The following is a 16,727-nucleotide window of genomic DNA, read 5'->3' as shown; positions in this document are numbered from 1 at the left end:
TTGCACACACACAAACAGATACACACAAACACACACACACAGACAGAAAGATCTAAATCGACCATGATCACCCATGCAGCTGTAGCGTGGAGGACCTGACGGGCCGTGCCACCTGTCAGTCAGTGTGACGCTATCTGAGATTGGCTGCCAACACATTTTGTTCCGTGACAGAAAATGTTCCAGAGCTCTCCCCCACTTTCTCTCCTCCCTAAAGTCATTCAGTCTTCACTCTTACTCTTTCTTTCTAGCTTTTATACCTGCTACTTTTAAACTAAAAGTTACAGCTGAGTGTTGGGAAACAGGGTTAAAATTCATGTTACATTACTGATAAAAAAAATTGTTGATATCAGTACATACAAAGGTATGGCGTGTGTATGCATAGTTGCATGTATAATTCTAAAATTTGCATTAAATGCAATGTAATGTCTTCCAAATGTGTCACATTTTGCTCTAAATCATTATTTTTGACAAAAAACTACATATAAAATAGCACAATATGATCATTACAATACAATACCACAGCTTTGTGCCTTTAAACAGTATTGTTTAATTCTCACCCAGCCTTACTATCAAGGATTTTTAAACACAGGTCATTTGTGATTTATAGTCTATATGCTGGACATACTGAATGGCATTGAACCTAAAAACCTTTTCAACCCCCAACCTTCTTACTTGAGGTCGTGTTTAAAAAAGTTAAGAATGTAAAGGGAGGAAAGAAGGAATCTAAAAAGATCATCTTAAAAATGCAATATAAATGCATGGCTGCCAGTAATGCAGAAAAACAAGAATACCTGACTTGTTTAATATATAGGGATCAGGTCTTGTCTTAAGAGAACTCAAGCTTTTTTTTTACTGAATCTTTAAAAGTTTCTCTAAATACATCACCCCTTGAATCCACAGAGCCAGAAAGAAGTAGTTTGGATGCCTTCCAGTGAGTAGCAAAAGCAATTGACTTCAGCTGGTGTAGAGGGAGACACGGTTCATGGGTTCAGGTCAAAGTTTCTTCTTACACCGCAAAGGAAAGACAAAAAATCTAATATTTTAGCCCAAAGTGTCAAAAGAGCAGATTGAAAGACTCAGTGAGTGAAGTGGCGGTAAGACCAGTCGTGATAGACAGATATATATAAGTGCATAGAGGGGTAATACGTCTTTTTCAGTAGAGTTTATTTGATACATTTATTCATTTGATTTATTCACCTAAAATGGGTCCAGTTTCCAAGCAGCCTTGACTTTTCCTCATGCTAAGTGTCATTGTTCTGGATCGCAACATACATCCCAGAAGACACCTTGAAATCCTGAATAATGTATGTTCTCGTGGAGGATTGGGGAAATCAAAGTTACAAGTTTAAGTGAAAAGTAAAAAATGTTATGCTTACAGTCTGAAACAGTGTTTTAAAAAGCCTGGATGGTTCATTCATGGCAGAGTAAAAATGTGTAAAAATATAAAAACCTAACAAAAAGACTCGGCGTAGTATCTGTTAGGAATTTCTGCACTTTATCCATTGAATCTTATTCAGTCACGAATAGTTAGTCTAAAACCATATTTACACACACACACACTACATTACACACAAGCACACACAGATTAGCAGCCAGTGATAAATGAAAAGCGGCGCAGGGCACAGAGAAGGGAAAAAGAAGCCTACAGTGTCCTAATCTCATTAGCTCCTGTGTTAGCCTCACCCTCAGTGGATTAGCAGTAGACTATGTGCTGAGCCAGTCAGAGGGAGACAGAGAGAGTGAGGGGAAGGGCTCAGGGACTCAGGAGACAAGAAGAAAAAGAGAGAGAGGAAGTTGGCAGGAGAGGAGAAAGAGAGCATCGCTGCCTCTCTTTGAGATCAGAGTCCACACTGCATAGAGCTTTGTCTCTAGCGTCTGGATCCCCCGTGGAGAAGCCCCTTTGGCTCTGCCTCCCCTACTCCTGTCTCATTATAGCACTCGCGGGCACAGGCAGCCGGAGATGCCTTATCATCATAATGAAATATTGACATTTAAATTTCTGCCTATTTTTTCGATTTCATACGCTTGTCCAGAAGTAGGGAAAAAAAAATCTGGATTTGTTCTAGGCTACAAAAAAAAAACAAAAACATAAATACTGCTGCCAGTCCTCATTAAAACCAGCGCCGGTCCAAAAGTTTTTCCCACATTGTCACAGGAAATCTTCCTCGATTAGATTGGAAAATGTCCAAGCATTAAAAATTGACTGCTTAAATTTACAGCGCCAATATCTGATGTAAAGTATCAATAGGGAGCTGTAAAAGAGCACACCAAGTTATTAGGTTTGTAAAATAAAACCAGATTTTCTGTTTACAAGGAGATAATTAAGGTCCACGCACCAATAAAAGCTTCTCGGTTATTTTTCTTGCTATGCTCATGGGTCACCCACATAATCCTCTTGGGTGTGTGCACGTTTTCGCCTAAAATTAAGGAAGCTGATACCCAAACTGCCTTAGTGCTGTGCAGTATGTGTCCTCTGAGCATGAAAATGAAAAACACCGAAAGAACTTCAACACTTTATGGGGGCTGTTTTGATCTCATAACTGTGAAAGACCAGTTCCAGGGCTCCATTCAGGCTGTTGAGTTTAGTTACACATCATGAGCATGAGTGAAGATACAGTTTTAGATGTTTTTGGAGTCATCCGAAATATCAACTGTGTGCACGGTTGTGGTTACAGACCACTTTGTGCAGCTGTTTCATCAATATTTGATAACGACAGCTCAGAAAAAAAAATGATTACACTCTTCCATACAAGATGTGCCTCTGCACGTTAGAAACTTTCAAGAGACGGGTGCATCAGAAAAGTCACCGCCTGGGCGAGCATCGTGCACATTGTCCGACATCGATAAGTAGAACATTTCATTGGCAAAAAAGTGTTTTGATCTGAGGAACGTCAGCTTGAAGCAACCTTTAAAGAGAATACGGCGGTGTGTGCTGTTGTATAACAACTTGCCAGCAAGCGCATCGGCGATAGCAGTTTTAAAAATGCAATTCCTTTTTTTCCAATATGAAGGATCTTGTCTTTACTCACTAGAGTCAAGAGCTTCTGTAAATACCATGAAATGCCAAGAATATATTTGCCTGTCGCATCCTTAAACAGGAGCAGTAAGCAAAGAGCATCATGTCTTCATCATTCCTGCTCTCAGATACAAATTTCCTATGTAAAGTCAGCCCCCCTTCCCAGAAAAAAAAATCGCACAATGCCTTTGTCGCGGTTGCCATGGCAACTACTCCAGTCCATTCAGGAGACTGAGACAACAGGCTTGGAGCAGTGAGACGCAGAGATGGACTGAGACTGACACCCTGAACGGTGCCCTGCTACGGGCCACAGCGGCTGCACACATCGGAGGCTTCTCCGCCGTCAGCACACACTCACCGGGCTTTCATGTGTGTGTGGCTCAGCTCATCTCTGGGGAGGTGCTTTAAGGATATCTGTATGAGGACAAGGTTTTACCCAAAGGGTCCCGTGAAGTCCAGCGCGAAGAAATGAATGACTTCCGTCCAGACTGTGACGGACATTCAGAGTGTTGTAGCTGAATGTGCAGATTCTTCAATGCTCAGACACAGTAGCACAAATAAATAGAGAAATTGATTTCATGTTAAATGTTGGCCTTTCCTCATAATGCTTTGTCAACCGCGGCCTATCGTTAGCAAAGCACAGCATAGATCTTTGCTTACAAATATCATTATCTCTCTGCAACAGAATATGCATGTTAATTATTTCAGCCTGCCGAGTCAACAACCCCGTTACAACACGCACCAGACAGCCCGTTTGATTGTTTCTGACCAGAGAGCAGCTCTCTAATGACTGGGATTTCAGCAGCAGATTTTTTGCTACAGCAGCACCTTGTTACACAGGAGAATGGAGAAATATGCTTAACATGATTTAGATTATATGCAAACACCTCATTAAGGCAGCAATTTGCATGTGAGCAACAAAATGTATTCAGTAAATTAGATTATATGTTCTACATTTTTTACTCGGAATGCACAAATGTCGCTGGCTGCAGAACGATGACAACGGTTCTGAGCAAGATCATGCATTAATCAATGGGAGGACATGACACCTCAGTCATATTTGCATACGCGCAATAAATGCACCATTTGTAGGTATGAAAAGTGGAGACTTCAAACTGGATTGCTGTCAAACTACATATATCTACACGATGCAACATGCCACATAATAGCACTCCTAGTTGTGATCTCCTTGTAGCCTTTAAGCTTAAGCAAGTGTTTCAGCCATTGTTAGCTTACCATTGCAACAAATGAAAGTTAGGCAGAACAGTGGTTTTCTGACTTAGGACCTGTTCAGAGCAAGCGTGCCTTTGCGTCACAGCTTGGATACCATGTTAAGAAAAACATCCTTCGCACTTAAGTAACGTTGGCTATTTTAAGCAACATGACGACCACTGAACATCTGTCTGATATTTTCTAGTATTTCAGTGATAAACAGGATGGTGTTAGTGCCCCGGAATTGAGTCATGGTAGAAAAAAGTTGCAGAAACACTGCTTTCTCTCTCCCTTCCTCTGTCTTTGCTCCTCTCAGCCTTCGCTTTACAATCTCTTTTCTGAATTCTGGTCTAATTCTGTCTAACTCTGTGCAGCTGGAAATGCCTTATCTTGTGTGTCCCAATGGCCTTATAAGAGTCCTCTCTGAAACCCCTCCTCCCTTCCTCACTCCCCCAGAGGTAAGACTTGCTCCCTTCTCCTCCCCCCGTCCACCCGAGCATCTGCTCCCCACACGGTAGCCTGCAGCCCTCCCTCCTCCTCCTCCCCTCTTTCTATCCACTCACCCTCTGGTTTGCTCACAAAAGAGACAAATATGCTCCCCACCTTCACCCCTTTACTAACAAGCCTCCGGTATTTACCTGCCCTGACTGCATCCCAGTTCTGCTCCAGGGATAGGAGACTAAGAGTTCTAGACACAGAGTATGTTTTATCAGAAATCCTCCAAAGACGGGAAAATTGTTGAACTAAATTTGATCCCCCTCTAAATTTATTTAGCCTTAGAACTGAGCAGATGTCTGACGAGTTCTTCTGTGCGTTTTTGGTTGATTAAAGAATAGGGTACTGACTTTTAAATGAAATAACTGGGCTTATGTCGTGTTCACATCACAGGACAACTCACGGCAGTTGTGTGATTACAGACCTGGTGGAGGGGAGGTGTATGCTGCCTTGACAATATAACACTACCTCCACCAAGTTTGGGTTTAATTGCCTTAAACACATCATAAAGCATCAAGTCAGATTGTTTCCCAGTTGTAGTTATGACTGTGAATGCTATTGATGAATCTCAGAATTACACTAAATTCCATATGACATGAACGCAGCATGATTGTACATTTAAACTGCCATTCGCGATGTGTTTTGGCTGCACGACACGTTGGGGTCTATGAAGTAGGAAAGGATACCATGAAAGTGAGGAATCTGGGGCGCAGCCATGGAGTAGACTCTTTAATAACGGCAAGACAATTCAGAGCGGTCAGACGCTCGGTGGCTGCGGTTGTGAGTCTAACTGCATCTTTCTTTGGAACGGGAGCTTGCTGGCCTCGCCGGCGTTGGTTTGGTGTTCAAACTAACACTTTCTGACACACATTTGAGCAGAGCTGTCTTCCTCTTTGTTACAGATATCAAATCACAATAGCTACAGCTCAGCAATTGCTTTTCTGCCACTTTTTGGCATTCAGCATGCTGTTCTTGATTGGAGCATTTTCCGGCTTGCTGACTTGCTCGCCAAGTGTATTTGATATTGCCAAGAGATTTCATTATAATGAAGAATATCAGAACATTGCAACCCCACTTGGATTGCAAGAATCTGATATTTTGCACACCCAATATTTTAGTAATTCATTTAATTGTACACAGATTACTTCATGACATTCATCAGTAAAATCAGTAGCCGCAGATAATTGCTGTACAAGTCTGCACCACCCAAGCCCAATAGAGCCGCAGCAGCAGCAGTGTGTGTATTGTGTGAGGGGTTTGTGTTATTGTCAGCAGCAGGGTGGTCCAGCGGTTGTATGCCTCTGCAGGGCCTCCCTGTGGGGGTCATTTACCCAGTAACTAGCTGCAGTTCTGCTGAGTCTGTCACATTGAACACTCATGCAGACATACAGAGACACGCGGGTGCACGCAATAAAAACACACATACAAGTGAGTGTGAACATGCGCAGAGACGGACACGTGAGAATGAATTCTGTACGTAACATGAATCTATCACTGCCGTGTTACACACACTCATACACACTCGCAGTGCTTGCACAGCGACACCTTCACTTCCAGTCCCAGTCCATTCAGATGAAGGATGACGAGCTAGCAGAGGCGCTGCAGCCCTCTTAAATTAGCCACATTTATAACAGCTGTGACAAACGTGCATGCACACACACACACACAGGCACACACGCATAGAGAGAGATTCACTGTTTCTCATTTTCTCTCATATACAAACACAGTGTACCTTCCCCCTTGTTTATTGTGCTTGTAGTCCAGACGGTTTTCTCATTCACGTTGCTGCATTAAATCCTTCACTCTGTGATGCTCTCTGTTGGACGGATGGTTGTCTGGTGCTCCTTACCTGCTTGTCCTTGCCCTTTTATCTACCCTACCACCTGTACTTCCTGCCACTCCTCATTGTAATATCAATAAAACCAAAATCCAATAATGATTGAATGGGTGTATAAACCTCTAAGTAGTATTGCAGTATGCACACTTTTGTAATTTTTTGCAAATGTGCTCTGTAATGCTCCTTTAAATATTGCCAAAACACGATGGCTGCAAATGTTTCAGGAAGTCAGAGGTTAGGCCGACTAAAACTAATGTTCCAGAAACTGCAGCGGCGTTTTAGAGGCTCAGCTCAGTTTGGAAAATGGCAGAGCATGATAAGTTAAAACATTTGACCTTCTGACGCAGCTCCTCCAGCCTGAGCAGACAGTGTTGTCAGGATGATTTGCCGTCTCATGTTTGGAATAAATGATATTCACTTTGTCAGTCCAGACATATAAATGTGCAGCTGGTTGTCAGTTGAACGTGTGTGTGTGTGTGTGTACGTGTGTGTTTGAGCGCAGAGGCTACCACTCAGCCAATGCCTCATCAGGGGTAATGGGCCATAATGAATCAGAACCTAATCAATGTGCATTACCATTAGGATTTATTCCCATGCTTGCTCTCAGCGGCCCGGCCACAGCAGTGGACAGACAAAATCAACATCATTTAGCCAAACCAGAGGAGATGCTGTCCACAACCCACATTGTATTGAATCAGCCGCCTGTCAGCCAGCATGTTTCATTTGAAGACCAGGACACACACACACACAGTTACTGAATAAGCAGGGTAGGCCACCCTGGAGGATCTAAGTGACATAAAAGAAACTGATTAGTTTTGGTTGTCATGCAGAGTCCTAGTGTCACAGGCTGGAAATTATCTTTCGGGGGCTCTCGCTTTACCTTGTCTGTTAACATTTCTGGGGGAAATGATGCACCAACACATCCACACAAATGTGCACATTCACAAACAAACTGCATTGTGTGTCTGCTCTTAGAAATCGGATCGCTGGAATTGTTGTATTTCACCGAGGGGAAAATGTTAGGTGTCTGTGTAAAGGCAAAATGTGTTCAATTTCACCCACACTGTGCTACAGCCTGCTTTATACCTGCTTTTATATTGACCTACACTTAAAGGATAAGAATATTCTGTATTTTTCTTATTGCCAACAAATCCCATGAAAAGACCAAAGGCAGCAATGAACACTTTGATCATGAAAGTGTCACAACTCCATAGAGTATATCGGCTACAACATCATATAAAGTTGAGTATTTATAGTATATGGTTTAGAGGATATTGTAGATCCAAGACTGAACCGGCAGAAGGGCTGGACTGAGAGATAAAGGAGCAATTAAAAATCCGTCTTCTCCTTCAGCACCAAGGACAGCACCATGGATTCATCAATACTCAGCACAGTTAGGCTACGGGTGTCTCGGAGTCATGGTCGGGGCCATAGATTCAAACTTGTACAAACCTCAGTCAGGTAAAGTGTCAGTGAGCAAGGCAGACTAGACTAACATATAAACAACACCTCTACTCTTGCGCTCTCTCTGCTAGTAGGGGATGGAGAGGGGGGGGTGGCAGGTCATTTTGCAAATCATTTTGGCTTCACTCCTCATCCCCCCTCAAATCGCCTGCTGGCTGCAGAGCTCCATTGTTGTCCAAAAACTATTAAAAACACATCAGTGAGACACAGTTTGCACTGGGTGACATGTTCCTTAATTTCATTACAACGAGCACAACGAGTATGGGCACCGGAGCTTATTTTAAATCACTCCCACGTGCACCGTCCTGCTGCCATAAACACTCACTGTGCAGACTGACTTGAGCCCTGCATGAAAAGAACTATTCCTACAGATTACCTTGCAATCTTTGTGATGAATGATACAATATTTGACCTCTGATAACTTTCCAGAGTTGTAAAATCCTGTGTCTGTCTTACAGAGAGTTGTGCAGGGTTTTGGCATTTGATACGCCTTTAATACATAATCAATTACTCCAACTTTACTCCCTGGATTGTCTCACTTAAACAACACGGCTCCACCAATGCAGCCCCTTGTGTTGTTTTCTCACAGGGATGCTTTCAGTCTGAAGACTACTGAGTCCTTCTAAAAAAACTATAAATCTGTAGCCTGTTTTTATATTTGCATCTTCAGTATGAAAACAGAGAGAACAAGTATCACTAACACTTTGCTGGTTTTATTCTTTTCATGGAATTTGTTGACAATAAGAATAATATGGAGTCAAACACCAGCCCTGTGCTTGAATATATTTGGCTATAAAGGTAGAAAATGTGTTTTAATTGAACTGTTTACATTCTAATATGAATGCATGAAGTGGCTCAGGATAACTAAACTGACTGACAAAGTGCTTTCGTGCAAATCAGTCTTTAGTTGTACTGTGAAATGCTCCCTTCTTCATTTTAGTGTTCTTGTGCTTCAACCTGTTATGTATTATTTTGAGTTGACTCGAGCATGTGTGTGTGTGTGTGAGTGTGTGTGTGTCTGTGTGTTTGTTTTGCATGTCACTCTTCAGTGTGAGCTGTTGTTCGTGGGTTTAAAAGTTTTTTTCCACACATGTAGAAACACACCTTTTGTAGTTTGTCCTCCCATTCCAGTCAGATCTCTCTCTTTCTACCTCTGTGTTCTTTCTGTTTGCGCTGAAGCTCAGCCCTGTTATTTCCCAGTGTGTGTGTGTGTGTGTGTGTGTGCACTGGACTGTGTGTGCCGCTGCGTCCTACCTGCATTGTGACGTCCCCTGTCGCCGCACGTGTTGTCATTTTCTGTTTAACAGCACTTTCCCCTCTTTCCCTTTTGTCCCACTTTCTCTCACCGCCCACTCTGTTGTTGTCCCCGTCGATTGTGTGCAGCGGTGTTGTGCTCAATCCTGTGCCGTGTTGATTTTTTTGAACCCCCCTCCCCTCACCCCCGGTGCTTCTCTTGTGGTTTTTGTTTTTGTTCTTATAGTTGCAGGACCCCCGCATGTATGATCAGGTCTATAGGTACTTAGACCTTCCAGGGCAGGTATGTGAAAATACAGCGCTTATTTCAAAACACTGTGTGTGATTTCTGCTACAGCAGCTCGCTGCTCAGTTTCTTTCCAACCGTGTGTGTGTGTGTGTGTGTGTTTAGTCAGTCATGTTGAAGTCTGGGAGGCAGGGAGTGCTGTTTGTCAGTGAGTAAATGTTTATTACACACTGTTTATTATTTCTTACTACTTTCTGAGGTGGAGGCTTCAGTAAAAATACACACTTGTGTGATCATTTGATTTGGTCCAAGTCAGTCAATGAGCACTCCCTGTTCCCAAGTCTGTGTGATATGTCTCCTCTGAGAGTTAATTCAGTGCACTGTCTATGTGAAAAGTCCTCATCATCTAGTTTAAGGCCTATAGTAATCGCACCAAGATGTTATGACAGTAGCTGCTATGTAAAATGCAGATGGATTGTTTAAGAGGGAGGCTTTGCTACAGTGTGTGGATATTTATGTGGCACATGTAGAGTTAAATAAAGAGAGTAGCAGCAGTGTTTAAAAGGCCAGAGAGGCAACTTAGACCCATGTTTAAAATGTGGATCTAACTGTGTGCGAACTGTCATAAAATGCTTCTTTTGCTCATGTTTCTTTTTTTCACTTACAAATCTCTGACTGCAAATCTCACCTTTGCTTGTTGTTATGGTGTGTTACAGCCAGTTAGTTTTGGCTTACAAGGTGACAAATCTAACAGCAGCTAATCTGTTATCTTTTCTCTCCTCCTCTCTCCCTCCCGTCTCCTTTCACGGTTTCATTTGTCCACAAACCATCGCCCTCCATTTGATTCACGCCATCTCCCACATCTGTACCTCCCCTCAAACCGTTTCTTCCCGCACCATCCACCCCATTCTGCTCCCCCCGTCACCCCCACCCTACCAAAGCTGAAGGCGATAGACCGTCCGCAGGAGCCGGAGAAGGTACCGCGGGCGCCTCACGATCGTAAAAAAGAGTGGCAGAAACTAGCGCTAGGTGCAGAGCTCGCCCAGGACATACCCGACGACAAGCACAGAGAGGCCAACGGATCTGCAGGTTACCACGACAACAGGTATGTGACGGTGGCTGTCCAGTATTTATCAAGCATCCCAGAGTTTAGAAATTGGTTGTTACTAGGACAAAATTCTCAGAGACAAATATTTAGATCCTCTTTTGCTACTTAGCCTGTTTGAACTTACCAACATGTCAAAGATGGCTCTGACATGCACATACATCCCAGTAAATACTGAACGTGTGACTGGTGTAAACTCTCAAACTACAAGAATACATTGTGGCCACTCCACAGAGAGTGAATTCTTTCACTTATGCTATAAAAGCGATGTTTAAGGTTCCTCACAGTCGTGATTGCATTTATTGTGCCTCAAAGCTCCAAATGCCAGTCATGTTTAATCATTTCCCAACCAGTCAATGCGATTAATAAGAAAAGATTTTTTGAAAATTGGTGGTTTTCTTCTATTTGTCAGTTCCATACATAGCAGGCTTAAAATCTTTTCTTCGAACACAGATGAGGAAGGACATGAAGAACGTTGATAACACGTGTAGAGGACTGTGAATGCAAGCTCTGTGCTATTCTCATTAGTGAAAATATATAAAACTGGTGCGAGCGATTTCAAAAGAAGCAGATTAACAGTAATTGTCTTTGAGTAACTTAATCCGCTGCAGAAGACTAGATTTGTTGGCGCTGACCTGTGTGATGCAGCCACGTATGATGCCACTTTCTGCATTTAATTTTTCCTTTGTTAACACATGTAGAGCAGATGCGGGCTCCACAGACTCGTTAAGCAAAACATGTCATTTATGATTTTTTCAACACTACAAAGTGTTTTGGAAATGTTGATGACATAAGAAAAAAAAAACCTCTTTCAAGATTTATGTTTTTTAATTACAAGTTCAACTCTGATCCAGCTCTACTGCAACTTTTAGCACAATTGATTCATTCATGAATGCAGGATTGGTTAGTCTGCTTCATGAAAAGATGGTTTTATTTAAAGTAGACCATTCTACCCTCTGTCCACCACATTCACTTCTAGACCACCTCTGTATGGTGGCAAGGGACATTTGGGTCTGCGACCTTGTTGATGCATTCTCAGCATGTTGCAGATTAGTTCCCAACTTGGAAGAAAATCATCTTCACCCTGTAAGATGATTGACAGGATAAGAAAGAAGAAAAAAAAACATCTCTGCTACATAAAATCAGACAATTTTTTAATGATTTTTGTCTTAAAAGTTAGCTTTTTTGTGAGATGCTGCATGTTCTACCTCTCAGTATTATTTACATATGCCATTAAGGGCTCACAAGTAGCTTTACTCTGAGGGTCCATGGGGTAACAGTTACTTTACGGTCTTGCACAACAGAAAGTCTTACAGATAAGTGTGTTGGAATAAAAACTCAAGACAAACCTTCATCAGGTAAAATCCACAATGAATGTGAATGAATATAAGGTAAAACAGTTGGGAGCCGTGAGTCTGTTCTATGTGGAGCAGGAGCAGCGCTAGATAAGATCGGCACTAATTAAAAACGGGAGACTCAAAGGGGAACCAAGCAATGTGAGAAAATGAAAACATATCTCTCTGCTCAGGGCTCCCTTGTACATGGAACATTTGGACGGGCCCTTCTCGCTGGCGGCGCTGCCCTACAGCCAGATGAACGAGCTGCTGAACCGTACCGGGGACAGAATGTATTCGCGGCCCCACGACCCTCCACCGCCTCCACCCCTCATGCACCCACTGGGAGAGATCAAGCCACCCTCTGTGATCAGGTGGGACAGGAGACGACGCCTAACCTCAGTCTTATGAAAATACTACAAAGGCGAATTAATCAGACTAACTGGCCGTCCACCTCGAGGTGTAGCCTGTACAAATTGAGCCGTTGCTGTGGACGTTAGCGTGCACACAGCCTGTTGATTCGTAATAACAGGTGCTCACTCACATTTGCTTGTCAGAAAGTTACTGTAGCTCTGATTTCCAACTCGACTGAACATGTTAATCCTGCTCATCTGATGCTCCAGGCAGATTCGAGTGTGAAGAATTATTTGTAACTCCTTTAAGCTTGTGTCTGATCCGCAGCAGCACACACCCCCCCCCCTCCCCATCTCTTTTGGCTTGTTTGTTTTTCTTATCTCCGTGTTTCTCGCTCTCCCTTATGGATCAATTGTTTCTTTTTTGTGAGTTGTTATTCTCATTTGAGAGGATGAGGCTTTCTCGCTCTGTTCGAGCTCGGCAGAAGAAACCAGGAGAAGAAGGGATCGGTGGAGAGCTAGATGGATGGATAGATGGGGGTTTTGCGGAGCAATGAGGAAAAGAAGGCAGGATCAATAAAGCGTTAAGGCCACTGAGCGTATCACAGGTTGTTTTTCTGCCACACACTTTTGCTGAATATGTCACTGTTTGAAGGGATGGAGAGATCAGAGGGAATGATTAAGGCTGCGCCTGCAGCACCACAGAAACGTCACACTGAGGCCTTGCAGCTATCTCTTTTTACTCCCAAACTCTTTCCATCCACATCTTTTTCCTCTGTGACCTTTGGTTCTGGTGTTGGTTTCTTCCCTCGTAAGTTATTATCATGGGGTTCCATGCTTCATTTTCTCACTTTACGCCCTCCCCGTATTTAATGTAGCACATTAAGTAGATATCGGTCGGGACGCAGCCTTAAGTAGGCTTGGAGGAAATGCGCAACACATCATTTTCCTCCCACTTCTTTCTCTCGCTTTGCTTTTTGTCTGCAGCAATTTCCTCCACAAGAAGAAAATTGATTGTGAGCATGTCGGTCTTTGTGTCGCAATGTGCTGGTTAGTAGCTCCATCCACCCACGCAGACTCCGCATCAGTTAATGGCCAACGCTGATGGCGTTCTGTCTGTGATGTACAAGTTACAGGAAGATCTAGAGGATCTGTGCTTTCTCTACTCCTCTCTGACATACAGTGTCCTTCACCCTCTGATTTGTCCTACTGATGTCCTCAGGTGGACAGTCACTGGCACGCTGTGATTTCCAGTATTTTGTAAGGGCTGGTGGCGGAGTTAAGGACCCCCAGCCTCTCTCACAACACTGCACTTATTACTACTTACACTAGTGCTACACTTTCCATTTTGACACAGCACCCTTTACAATGAACGGTGCCGGATTAAAATTCTTCGTCATTTTTAAAACAAATGGGAGCTTCATTTCAGACAGATAGTGGACAGAAGCAGCTTCTCATCACGTCTGACCGGAGTTGGTTGAAATGAACATCAATGAATGAGCTGACTTGTTTTATGATGTAAACATTTTGTCTCAGGCTAACTCCCCGTCATGACCTCCTTTGCTTTCTCTCTCTTCTTCCCTCCAGTTCCAGTTCGGGTTTTTCCGACAGCAGACCCCAGTCTCCAGCCCGGACAGCAGGCCTCAACTCCAACACTCCTCCTCCACCTCCTCCCCCTCTTCCCCCTCCACCTCCCCCGTTACCCTCCACGGGCCTGCGGGGCACCCCTCCTCCTCCCATCCCTCCTCTACCGATCCAGCAGCAGCTCCCGGCCATCCCGCCTCCCCCTGCTCCTCTCCAGATCGCCCCGGGGGTTCTCCACCCGGCCCCTCCGCCCGTGGCACCTCCTCTCCACTCCTCCTCCCCGGCCCGTCTCCAACAGGTCCTGGAGAGGGGCCAACCCATGGGCTCTGGGACCCAGGCAGACGGCACCATCCTCCCTCCTCCGCCGCCGCCCCCTCCTCTGCCCCTCACCGGCGCACGGAGCTCCTCGCCCTGTCCGTCAGGCCCTCCGCCTGTGCCGGCCTTCCCGTCAGCGGGAGCCATGGCCTCCCCGCCGCCCCACACCATCCACGATATGGGGACCAAGAGGCACCATCCAGCCAATCTGCCCCCCATCAGCGATGCACGCAGTGTCCTGTTGGAAGCCATCAGAAAAGGTGTGAAACAGTCCCAGCCAGCAGTGAAGAGTCAGGCTTCCTCTGGATGAAGCACATGCTCACAGTCACTGAAGTTTATTAAGAGATACATCAAGTCTATGATATTAGAGCTGAAAGTGTCGAAATAAATGTCGTAACTTCTTATTCCAGCATCTCAAATATGAATATTTGATGATTTTCTTCATTTTCTGTGTAGTAAATTGAATATCTTTGGGTTTTGGATTGCTGCTCAGACAAAAACAAGCAATTTGAAGAGTTCACCTTACATGATCCTAAACTGAAATCTCTCTCTGTCACTGCTTCTTCCCTCTCCAGGCATACAGCTGCGGAAAGTGGAGGAGCAGCGAGAGCAAGAGGCCAAGCACGAGCGCGTCGGCAACGACGTGGCCACCATCCTGTCGCGCCGCATCGCTGTGGAGTACTCCGACTCCGAGGACGAGTCGGAGTTCGACGAAGGGGACTGGATGGAGTGATGACCGTCAGAGGGATGGGAAAAAAACAGCAGCGTTGGCGGGAGAGGACAAACGTGTTCAGGTGCCCCCTCCCCCCCTCCCCCTGCGAAACCCTGCTCTCCACACCTCGCCATCAAAGAGTCCTTCCTACTCTGGAAAGGAGCGAAACATCACCGTTGCCCACGTTTCCTCTGTCGAGCTTTTTCTTTCTATCTCGCCGTCTCTGTCTCGTTGTGGTCTGTGTTTGGAGGGGAATCTCCACGTCGTCCTCGTCTGTCTCTCTAGTGTCTCCGAGAGAAGTTGTTTTTGCATTCATCCTTTTCTGCACTACCACACGACCTTGTTTCTGCTGGATTTCTTGTGATGAAATCCCCCATGTTTACTATTGTTATACATGAAAATAACTTTTTTGAAGAACACTTGTTTTTGTTTCTTATCTGTATGTCGATATAAAAAAAAAAACACAAGAAAATAGAAAAGGAAAAAATGAAGGCATGTCGCATTTATCCTTAGTTCTCCAGCACCGTTTTGCCACCTGGTGGCCGAACACGGCATTGAATGAATGCTGTTTTTATTTTAGCGTCTTTTATTTACCTTTTTCTGATGAAACATTTGCGGTTTTGACGGGCCAGTAGTCGCTGATACTGACCACTACGTGAACAGTCACTCAGCGTGAACGCCAGCTGGGTTCTCTTTCGTTTTCTCTCTCGTTATCAGGACTGACTTTACCACTTAGAACAAGCATAAGATTGTGTCGGTGCGTCATGTGATGATTGCTGTATGGTTGAAAATGAAGAAGGGGAAGCATATGGCTGCTTTAGCCACGCGTGTGCATATCCATCCACTTACATCTAACCTTTACCCCAGGGAAACGTATGCCAAGAGATTGAGCTTTTTTTGTCTGTCCAGGTTCTAATGAGCCACGTTTGCTCATGTTGACATCAGGCAATGTCAAAGAGAAACACTGAGCCATTGGTTTTTAGTATATCGAGCTCCCATCCTCTTCTCAACTTCTTTGCCATAGAAATGGACACTGGAAGCGATTCGATGCTGTAGACGTACAACAGATTTCCTGCCTCTCTTATTGTCCCTGATGAGTACTCAGTGTGCCGAGGAAAAATTTAAAAAGTTGCCCGCGATAGTGAGAGTCCGACCACTGCCGGGTACAAACCACTGAACACCACTGAAGGCAGCTTTTCCCTCAGATCCCCCTTTACCGCGTGCCCGCCCACTAACGAGAAGCCTTACCTCGTTTGGTTCCACAGCAGCCACTGTTGTTCAAAAGAATACACTTGGTGTGATTTCGCCTCTCAGGCCTGAAAGAGAAGGATACATTATGCCTTGTTTTGGCTCATTTCAAAGAAAATGTCTGCCATCCTTTTCCGTTCGTTCTTTCTTCTACTTGCCTTATTGTTCGTACAAAACGTATCGTTGAGTTGATGAATGTATTGTGCTGTTACTACTTACTTGCCTGCGCTTGTATGGATTTGCTGTTTCTATGTTTGGGGGGAAAAAGGGACGGAGGGACAGAAACCCTGGTTCAAAAAAGACAAAAGTTAGATCAATACTGTATACCATGTAACTTATGTAACTGTTGACTGTAACAGTTTGCTTGAATTATTAAAAATCTAATGTTATGTTTCAGCCCTAAATGTTACGGCTTTGCTTTTGTCGAACTGAGTCTGTCTCGTGTCCTCAGATGAGCGCTGGTCTTCGTGTGTGGAAAACTGATCATTAAGCTCCAACCAGCTGAAGTAAAAGCTATGACACAGCAGGATCATGAACCCCAAACAAAAAGTCAATTTTAGACACCACAATGT

General features: G+C 44.1%; 1 protein-coding gene across 2 annotated transcripts in view; it reads left to right on the top strand.

Moving 5' to 3' along the window:
• The window catches only part of wasf1 (WASP family member 1), a 56,442-nt gene extending 39,967 nt beyond the window's left edge, over positions 1 to 16,475 (top strand). Inside the window, exons 6-10 of one of the 2 annotated variants that reach the window (XM_041958593.1) lie at positions 9,505 to 9,561; positions 10,446 to 10,609; positions 12,138 to 12,317; positions 13,884 to 14,455; positions 14,771 to 16,475. In XM_041958593.1, coding sequence (XP_041814527.1) covers positions 9,505 to 9,561; positions 10,446 to 10,609; positions 12,138 to 12,317; positions 13,884 to 14,455; positions 14,771 to 14,928 — 1,131 coding nt within the window. In that variant the 3' untranslated portion in view covers positions 14,929 to 16,475. The remainder of the gene's footprint in view (positions 1 to 9,504; positions 9,562 to 10,445; positions 10,610 to 12,137; positions 12,318 to 13,883; positions 14,456 to 14,770) is intronic. The other variant, XM_041958595.1, reaches the window with a different exon arrangement.
• The last annotated feature ends 252 nt before the right edge of the window (positions 16,476 to 16,727 follow it).

The sequence above is a fragment of the Chelmon rostratus genome, chromosome 18, assembly GCF_017976325.1.
Source record: "Chelmon rostratus isolate fCheRos1 chromosome 18, fCheRos1.pri, whole genome shotgun sequence".
Classification (NCBI taxonomy): domain Eukaryota; kingdom Metazoa; phylum Chordata; class Actinopteri; order Chaetodontiformes; family Chaetodontidae; genus Chelmon; species Chelmon rostratus.
Note: the sequence above shows the minus strand (reverse complement) of the source record. Positions and strands in the feature narration are given on the sequence as shown.